A 10,276-nucleotide genomic window follows, 5' to 3' on the forward strand; every position below is an offset into this window, starting at 1 on the left:
GCGAGCCGACATTGCAAGGTGAGTTATCCTCACTATACTCAAGGGTCTAAGGCACCAAGGCCGGCCCTTTGGAATGTATCTGGTTATGTTATGCTAGTAGGATCTTTTAGATCAGTATCCTAGAGGGAGGGATAATGTTATATGATACGTAATATGAAATTGATAGATCAGTATCCTGGTAGATAGGATGATATGATGAGCTATGTGGTATGATTTGTTAGATCAGTTTTATCTGTAGACTGTTATGTAATTATCTGTTATATGTGCACATGTATGTTTGGTGGTTAAGGTTTATCTTCTTCGTGCGGAGGCCAATAGACTGGGGCATTCCAACCTATCGGTTGAGGGCCTGGGGTATTCCATCCCGAGGATGATTGGACCCATAGTGTGTTGGCATTCCAACCTGCTGGTTGAGGGCCTGGGGTATTCCAACCTAATGGTTGACCGGACCCATTGTATATTGTGTTTATGATAATTTGTATATTTGTGAGTATGGGTATTTTGGGGGAACTCACTAAGCTTTCGGGCTTACAATTTTAGTTTATTGTTTCAGGTACATCAGGGGATCGAGACAAGGCAAATATGTGATCGTACTACTCCTCACATTTTCATATGTATTATGGGAAAACTCTGATAAAGAATATTTTGGAAACAAACTTGTAGTAACTATTGGTTTTTAAATGTTTTTGGAAAGTTTAAATTTGACTTAAATTTTATGGGTGTTATACATTTTAACCCTAAGTATGGATCATGGATCATGGTTTGGGACCCAATTGCTAATTGGGTGATATTTTGGTATTGATAACTTGAGGAATTGTCAGGGCAACACCTAAGGATTTCGTGTAGTGAGCTTCAACATTCGAGTTGAGTTTTCCTCCTGTTTGAATGGTTCGAAGGCACCAATATCGATCCGTATTTATGACTATATGCATTCCAGACTAAGGTCCGATGTCGGGCGGTGCCCGATTTATGTTTATATGTTTTCCGGATTACGATCTGATGTCGGGCGGTGCCCGAGGAATGTTTGTATGCTTGATGTCTTCTTGATTCTTACATGTGTCTGTATTTATATGTTTCCGGATTACGGTCCAATGTCGGGCAGTGTCCGAGGAATGTTTTTACGCTTTTCGGATTACGGTCCGATGTCGGGCGGTGCCCGATGAATGATCATATGTGTTTTCTGACTACGGTTCGATGTCGGGTGGTACCCGATGGATATGTACATGTTTGATTATACTTTTTGTCTGTGTAATACTTGTATGTGCCTGGTTAGGGGGTGAGTGTGGGCGAGGTCCCGTATCTCATCACTATCTAAGTGTGGACGAGGTTCCATATATCATCATTATAAGAGTAAGGGGCAGGGCTCATGATAGGCGAGGCCTTAGGACGGGAACATATAGTATTGTGTATTGTTTCTTTATGTGTAGCATGATTATATGGTATTGATTGTATGTGTATAGCGCGCGAGGCCCCGAGACAGGCGAGGCCTGGGAAAAGCAGATTTGTACACCAAGCGGGGCTCGATGCCAGGCGGGGCCTGATGTCGGGCGGGGCTCGAGGAAGGGGCGGGGACCCAGTATATGTGATTATGTGTATGATATATGGGAGTATGGGGAAACTCACTAAGTTTCATGCTTACGGTTTTCAGTTTTGGTTTCAGGTATTTTTAGTAGCAAAGGGAAGAGCTCGGGATGGCTGCATTGCACGTACCATGATGTTTTAGCCTAAGATGTTTACTCTGATGTTTTGATATGATACTCTGATTTGATGTTTGGAATACTATGAATTATGTTTTGATAGAATGATTTTAATAACCATGGTTTTATTTAATGGTTTAAAACGGAATTTTTGGTCATGAATTTTTGGGATGTTACATTATAATCAACATTAGGTAACTTTTGTATAAACTATGTTTACTTTATACATAATTTACCATATAATATATTGTTTAATTTTGTAGGTTTTAGTAGAGGTTGTTAATGAAGTGTTGATAGCAGTGGAACACATGTAATGTGTATGCCAATTTCAAAAAGTCCTATAATGGTGTAGACTATAAGAGACTATTTTGGGGAGCATCAATGTCAACTACATAGTCATCATTTGTTACGACAATATATAAACTCAAAGCATTAAATAAACATGCCTATGAACACCCTATGCAAAGGAAACCATAACCTTGGTGTAAGGCATTTTTTCCTGATGAAAGAGTGAAGCTGTAGAAAATGGGATCTCAAAAAGCTTCATTTCAATAATTTTTGAAAAAAGGACTAAACCATTTTTACTATGTCGAAGGATATATGAATGTATGTTATGGAGAGTTTTTTGGGATGGCTAACAAGCATTGTAACGACCCAGACTTTCTATTATCTAATCTAATGGCATTATCAGAGTTATTACTAAAAATTTGCAGAATTCTATTAACTCATAAAAGTAAAAACATTTTATATCCTAGGCATAGTCACAATTTTACAATAAAAATCTTTATACAAATTATAACAACAAGGAAATAAACCTATTATAGGTCCTTGTTCTCCTGTCTTCACTTTAGGTACCACAGTTGCTGCTATATGATCCTACAAAACACAAACATATCTGCAGTATCAGACATAATGTGTATGATGATTTATATTCTTATATGTCTTCACATTTATCTATTATTTCTATCTTTCATTCTCTAATCTTTCCTCTTATTTTCTATCTCATACTCTGTAGTATAAACTATTCTCTTCATGACATGGACTACTAATCTTTCTCATCTCATCTCATCTAACTCTTCGTTTCCAATAGCAAACACTTATATTCTTACTAATCATCTATATTTTTTATATTTCTTAGCATCTTCTCAGGCTCATCTAATATTTCCCACGTCCTCTGTCTCTATCTCTATCTCTATATCTAGTTCTTCTCTACTTATATCTTAATATTTCTATCTTCATCTCATCCTTCGTATCTCGATCCCTCACGGATCCCTTAACACATTCCCTTCCCTCCTAAATCCCTCATAAATTTCCTTATTCTAAATCCTCCATGAATCATTTCCAAGTTCTTAAAAGAACTCCATTACTTCATTCCACTCATTGAACCTTTTATCTCTCTTTTCCAATCATACACAATCTTTAATTCCTACAGGAATCATCTATTTGATGGGTTGTACATGCAATAATACGGATAAATCCTTATACACTTGACTGTGAGACCCAAGGGCTAGCCCATGACATTCCAAGGAAATTACCATGGGGGTAGCCCATGACACTTGTATGCAAGACCGTGGACGAAGCCCATGACAATGTATGCATGGTATGTGGTATTTTGGAGAACTCACTAAGCTTTGTGCTTATAATTTATGTTTAAAATGTTTTTCAGGTACTTCTGGTACAAAAGGAAATGGTCCGGCATGATCACACAATCATCCAACCGTGTTTTGTATTTTATGATTTTGGATTGTATTTTGATAACCATTTTCTACACTACATACTTTCATGATTTTTGAAATGAATGGTTCATGGTTATTGTTGATTTAAAAACAAAATTTTTACTAAGTATTTTTGGGACGTCACACCACCCAAAGGCGCGACGCGTGTGGTATGTTGCGCAACGTGCCTTGCCTTATTTCCTCTTGTAAATACCTTTTATCCCCTTCACTTCCTCACTCCAAACTCCTCTTAAATATCTCTATAAATCTGATTTTTATGGAGTTTCCATTGGGAGTCTGAGGAATTCCTTTTCAGGGAGGCTTTGGAGCATCAGAGGGCCCATGTAATAGAAGCTCTCGGGTCAAAGTCATGTCGGTGATCTTCCTGGGTTTTCACTAGGAATATCTATAAGTTAGGCTATACTTACTACACTTAAAATGTAACTTATATTTATACTCATAGTTGTTGTTATGGATGTGTATATTAGATTTATCAGTAATTCCAGTAATAATATTGACTGATTTACTTACATGAGATATGTCTAGAATAGGCACGTTAGCTTGGTTCTTGGATTTCAGAAAAGTTATATGATGAAATGATCCTGCCTCACAACTATCATGCATGGCTAATCATTGTTTGATAGAAATCTCGATATTCATCGTAGTTAGTGAAAAGATCTAGCCTCCATTACCATTTTCCATAGGAACTAATAAATTATAGTATTATAGGTTAATATTTGTTAGGCACATTGCTCGCCATTTGGATTACCCAGATAGCTGTTAATCGTTTGAATAAATGTCCATGTGAGTTACCTTACTATACTATGTATTACAATATATATCCAAGTATGTTAGGATATAAAAGCTAGTAGAGTAGCACCGATAGTATAGTCTCTACGTGCCTACTATTATTTGGATGTGGTTAGGTTGTAGTATGTTACTAGAATGTGATTTGCTATATGACTGATAGACATGTTAGGCCATTACTGGTAATGCTATATGTTATATGTTAACATGATCTGTTAGGGGAATGAGGCATTCTCGCTTCCTACGGAAGGCCAAGATGCGGGCAAACCAACTTTATGCTGAAGGCCAAGGGTGAGTTGAAGACAATAGCAACTTAAGCGATTGTGAGCCTAATGACAATAACAACTTAAGTGATTGAGAGCCTAATTAATGGCAATAGCAACTTAAGTGATTGTGAGCCTATATACTCGATGTATGAATGTATATGTATTATAGTATATGATATTTTGGGGAACTCACTAAGCTTCGTGCTTACCCAGTTGAATGTAAATGTTTTTCAGGTACTTCATTGATTGGTGAGAAGGATAATGTTCGATTGTATACACGTGCATTCACAACATGTTCCCACATAATGTAAATAGACTATGATATATTGAATAAATAAAAATGAAAATTTTAGGTTGAAAATGAGATCGTTGCACAATTGTATGGTGTTAGGATGCATACTAGTTACAATATTATAAAATATAACATCATTATCGCCAATAATATGTATAACTATGTTTGATCCATGACAGTGAAAAGACAAACAAATTTGATTAGTATATAATATGGACTTCGATGAAACCAACTTAACCAACCCATAAAAGTTGTTAATTGTTGATTAAATTCACACCACTATATGTGTAATCTATCCAATATAGTGAATAAAGTCGTCTATTAGCTCCCCTTACCCCACTATAAAATAATTGCTCGGTTAAACTAATTTCATATACTCATTTCCACTAATAGAAACGTAAATGAATAGAAATATACATGGCAAACTACTCTAAACAATTTTTACATCAATCTCCACAAAATGGACTAAGAAATGATATACATATGTTGATTTTAGTAACTCCGAAATACTATACATTTCAAACTCAACATTGAATGTAGGATGTCAATGTGAAATATATGTTGTTAAATTTTAGAGTCATTTCATGTCACATTTCACAAATTCTAGGAAGAAAATCAATAGTCTAGAATAAGACATTTTAGAAAAAAATGATTATTTTTTTTTAAATTAAAAAATAAAAAATTATTTTTATTTACTAAATTATTTATAATAGTTACTTATTTTAATATTTATATACTAATTAAGGAATAAATATTAATTAAGGAATATAAATATTTGAGAAGAAAGAGAGTATCTTGTAGTTCGATACGAAATTAGGTCACAATGTCATATGTATCAAAACCCTGACGACTCCATTGTCGCCTAACCAAGAACACCAACCTCCTCACCTATTCCGCCATCGCTTTCTGTCTCTCTCTGCAATTCATCTTGAGAGAGAGACCAACAAGTATATGAATGAGTGAATTAGGCGTCTGACTTTCCTTCTCATCAAAGAACTCACCTGGTAATAACCTTCATTAACAACTCCTTGTTTTTTTTTAATCAAAAACATATTTTCAAGATTCCTCGTTCTTCATACTGTTCATCACTATCTTGAACTCTTTTAATTCGTGAGAAAACGTTCAATTTCTACCACTTTCCGCTGTTTTTCCGTCAAAAACCAAGTGTAAAGATTTACACATCTTCATGGTATTCATCATCACCTTGGGTATTTTGTATATTTAAAAAGAAGATTCGAGTTTATCAATTTTTTTAATCATCGGTTTAGGGCAAAACCCTTTTGTTCTATCCGGATATTCTTAGCTTAAAGACACAGCCATTGTCATATCTTCTGGTTCTGTTTCATTAACTATTGAATCATAATCATCTTATTGTAGAAAAAAGGCATTCTCTTGTGGTTTATCGTGATCTCGGAGGTGAGTTGAATGGATTCAAGAGGTTTATTGGAGAGCAATGGAGACGGGTTTTTCCCAAATTCCGGAATCGGGTTTCTTTGGTGTTCTAGAGATGATACTCTTTCTCAATCTGCAAGTTTTTTCGCAAGTGTTGGGCAGATGGGCAGGGGTGGATTCGGAAACATAAACCCTAATTCACCAAACCCCACAAACACAAACGATAATGAAGGTGTCAAACTTCCATTGTTATCAAAGGTTGTTTCAACACCCGAATCCAGTTTCATAGCTGTTGGGGGGTTACCAAAAATGGAGGCAAATGAGGAGTGGGAAAAAAGGGGTGTTTTGAAGAAGAAAGGCGGATTGAAATTGAAGATCAAGATCGGGAATCCTTCATTGAGGAGGTTAATTAGTGGGGCAGTTGCAGGGGCTGTTTCAAGAACATGTGTGGCTCCATTAGAGACTATAAGAACTCATTTAATGGTAGGGAGTTGTGGGCATTCTACTGGTGAAGTTTTTCAAGATATTATGCAGACTGAAGGTTGGACTGGCCTCTTTAGGGGCAATTTGGTCAATGTCATTCGTGTTGCTCCCAGCAAAGCCATTGAGGTACAATTTTTTTTTTTTTTTTTCCATTTGACCTTCATATGGTTTAATTGATGTGTGATTTGAAACTGACAAGGGTAAAAATGTAATTTAAACAAGGGTAGAAATGTAATTTTATTCTTCCATATGATAATAGGTTTTGTACATTGTTAGCTAACGACTCTTTTTTACATGCTTAACAATAAAATCTTGACTTTTTTGATGGTATTTTTTTTTTTTTATAATTATGAACTTGTCTGCAAATTTTTTTTTTTTTTTTCCAGTTATTTGCTTATGATACAGTCAAGAAAAGCTTGGCTCCTAAACCTGGAGAAAAGTCAAAACCGCGTATACCCGAGTCATTAATTGCAGGGGCAGTTGCGGGAATTAGCTCCACCATATGCACATACCCTCTTGAGTTACTCAAAACCAGACTCACAGTTCAGGTAAACATTCAACTCTTGTTACTTTACTTTTAAATCGTGCCTTTTATGTATCTTGCATGAATGTGCAAGATACATATCAAACACATTGTGTTTGATACGTATGTATCAGACACATAAATGTGCCTAATATAGATACTATATTAGGCACGTTTGATACATATTTGTATGTATCATGCATGCACAACGTATGTATCGTGCACATTGTAATACATGATGTGTTCAATAAAGATGACTAGAGAAGATCACAAAAGTAGACATATCTCCTATTTAATAACACAACCTTCTATTTTGCAATAAGTTCATTGCAAAACCACTTTATGAACTTTTTTAAAAATAGTTTTGTTTTTCGAAGATTTTTTTGGGGTGATGGTCATTCAAAATACAATTTCACACCGGTTCTTTTTGTGTTAAGTGTCAAAAAGGTGTAATTTTGTTAAAAACCTCTATTTTGCAATGAGCTCACTGAGAGACCACTTTATGTTTCACAAAACAATCCAAAAAAAAAACGATAAAAAATCATGTATTTCGTAATATTCGATTGTTAAATTCGCGACATATGTATTATTTTTTTTTAAAGATAGTTTTTTCAAAGATACTTTTTTGGAAAGGAAAATTCAAAAACCAATGACATAACATAAAGACGTTTCACAATGGAACCATTGCGAAATAATCGGTTACCTACTTTAATAAATAAAAATCTTTTCTGCAACATGTAACATTCTTATTCATTTTGCCACACGTCATTTTGTGTTATTTTAAATTAGTTTTTTGCCACATGTTTTTTTTTTTAATTCCACATCCGTTTAAATGTAATAATTTTAATAATAAATGTACATCAATTTATAGTTTCTAAATTTCCAAACTAAAGCCCAATTATTTTCTTCATTTATTTATTAAAATTTTTTGTGTAATTTAAAAGAGAAACAAGCATTTCAATTTCAATATTTCAATATTTTTCTCACTTTTCTTATAAATCCAAACTCCGAAATCTTATATCTTCACATCTAACTATGTTTTCAATAAACCCGCGTAGTTCACAAGTCTTACAACTAGTATTTACATAAAAAATAATATATATATATATATATATATATATATATATATATATATATATATATATATATATTAATTCCTCGATCCATATCCCCAATCCATAACACAATCACCATTTTCTCTAGAGAGACGTGTACAAAAACCTCGTAGACGCATTCCTAAAGATCGTGAAAGAAGAGGGGCCCGCAGAGCTCTACCGCGGCCTAACACCAAGTCTAATCGGCGTGGTCCCCTACGCGGCCACAAACTATTTCGCCTACGACACGTTACGAAAAACGTACAAAAAAATGATGAAAAAAGATGAAATCGGAAACATCGCGACCCTCTTGATCGGTTCGGCCGCCGGAGCGATTTCAAGTTCCGCCACGTTCCCGCTCGAGGTGGCCCGCAAACACATGCAAGCGGGTGCGGTTAACGGGCGCGTGTACAACAACATGCTTCACGCGCTTTTGACTATTTTGGAAAAAGAAGGTGTTGGAGGGTTGTATCGAGGGTTGGGGCCCAGTTGTATTAAGATTGTTCCGGCTGCGGGGATTTCCTTCATGTGTTATGAAGCGTGCAAGAAGATACTTGTGGAGAAAGAAGATGAAGAATCGTAAGAAGTAAAGTTGAGGTTTTGGTTCTTTGGTTTTTATCTTGATGATAATAAAGATTTGGGTTTTTGTTCTTTAGATGGTTAGGAATTTTTGTTTTTACAAATGAGGGAGGATTTTTATGTTTTGGAATTAGTTTTTTTTTTGGTTTGACGTATGATTTATCTGGCAAGTTATATATAGGTGTTTCTTGTTTATTTAACGTTGAAGGAACGTGAACGACTTAATAGAGAAAGTCAGGGAAATCGGGAAGTGAGACTTTTGGTATGTCATTTTTTGTATGAATTTGGTTTTGTTTATATTTTCTTTCCATGTTAAGTGTATGTGAGTGATCTTGTAGTTGGTGTAAATCGATAAATGAATTGAATATGATCGGGCATAATCGTATTCGGTTATATAAATTCATTAATCATACAGTGTTTCTCTTCCTTTTCTGTAGGGATGCTAATGCGAAAGAAAATTTAGAATTTTTTTTTTTGAATTGACTATTAACAATAAAAAACAAGTGTTTATATACACCTCTATAACTTAAATAAGAGATGATAACAGAACATATGGTGACTCAGACCCAGGATACACGAGGTTGTCTGTTCTAACTATCAACTAAATTATTTTGAACAAAATAATATCGATCTCAAGTGTTTTGGCGTGAAATGAAGATTGATCTTAAAGTCTTTGCCATATTGGTGAAATAGAATGTCTTTCTTTACCACAATTAAAATTATTTATAAGAAAATAACAAGGGAAACGACAAAATGAAAAATAAATACTTTTTTTTTTATTTGTATATTGAATATAAAGATACAAGAGAAGTTATATGTTGGTGATTTTTAATGTCACAAGTTATTTTAGCGTAATAAAATTTACAAGGTTAATAATGAAGCTCAGATCTTGATTTATATAAATGTGAAGTTGTGGAGTGCATACTTATATAAAAACAAGTTTCTTTTCTGTGTGACCATAATGATGAAAAGAACGAGCATTAAAACTCATTAATGATAGACTCTTTAAATTAATTAATAATTAGTTATTGTACCGTTTGAAACCGCAATGAAAGTAATAAGTATTTAAACTTAGTGATGATCATTTATTGCTAATAAATGATCGGTTACTTATTGGAATATAAGAAGAATTCGAACTCTTAGGAGGAGGGAGCGTTTCGCATAATGTTTTTGGAAGGAATGAAATTTATCAAAAGAATTGGAATATGAAGGAATTGAAATCTGAATGTATTAGAAGCTGCAATGTGTTTGGTTGACATGGAATGAAATCTGTTTTCTGTTTGTTTTAATGATTTCAGAAATGATTTTTTTTTAAGATACAATCCGGAATCATTATAATTTTGTAATATGCCAGAAATACTCTTAATAATATTTACAACTAATTATATTTTTTAATAAACATGAAGATGTTTTATTTAATTACAAACA

The 10,276-nt window shown here is 34.2% G+C and overlaps 1 protein-coding gene across 1 annotated transcript; it reads left to right on the plus strand.

Annotated features, from left to right (window-relative positions):
* Positions 1 to 5,571: 5,571 nt before the first annotated feature.
* LOC144998366 (adenine nucleotide transporter BT1, chloroplastic/mitochondrial-like) lies at positions 5,572 to 9,145 on the plus strand. The gene is made up of 4 exons (XM_078958147.1): positions 5,572 to 5,781; positions 6,155 to 6,778; positions 7,039 to 7,200; positions 8,379 to 9,145. The coding sequence occupies exons 2-4, from the start codon at positions 6,203 to 6,205 to the stop codon at positions 8,850 to 8,852; spliced, it is 1,212 nt and encodes a 403-aa protein (XP_078814273.1). The 5' UTR covers positions 5,572 to 5,781; positions 6,155 to 6,202; the 3' UTR covers positions 8,853 to 9,145.
* Positions 9,146 to 10,276: the final 1,131 nt, after the last annotated feature.

The sequence above is a fragment of the Lactuca saligna genome, chromosome 5 (assembly GCF_052625555.1).
Source record: "Lactuca saligna cultivar CGN05327 chromosome 5, ASM5262555v1, whole genome shotgun sequence".
NCBI lineage: Eukaryota > Viridiplantae > Streptophyta > Magnoliopsida > Asterales > Asteraceae > Lactuca > Lactuca saligna.

What these genes read in the sequence shown, in the direction of transcription:
- LOC144998366 (XM_078958147.1), top strand. Translation starts at nt 6,203, where the DNA reads ATGGATTCAAGAGGTTTATTGGAGAGCAATGGAGACGGGTTTTTCCCA. An exon ending in CTCCCAGCAAAGCCATTGAG is followed by an intron (nt 6,779 to 7,038) that starts GTACAATTTTTT and finishes TTTTTTTTCCAG; the next exon opens with TTATTTGCTTATGATACAGT. An exon ending in AAACCAGACTCACAGTTCAG is followed by an intron (nt 7,201 to 8,378) that starts GTAAACATTCAA and finishes CATTTTCTCTAG; the next exon opens with AGAGACGTGTACAAAAACCT.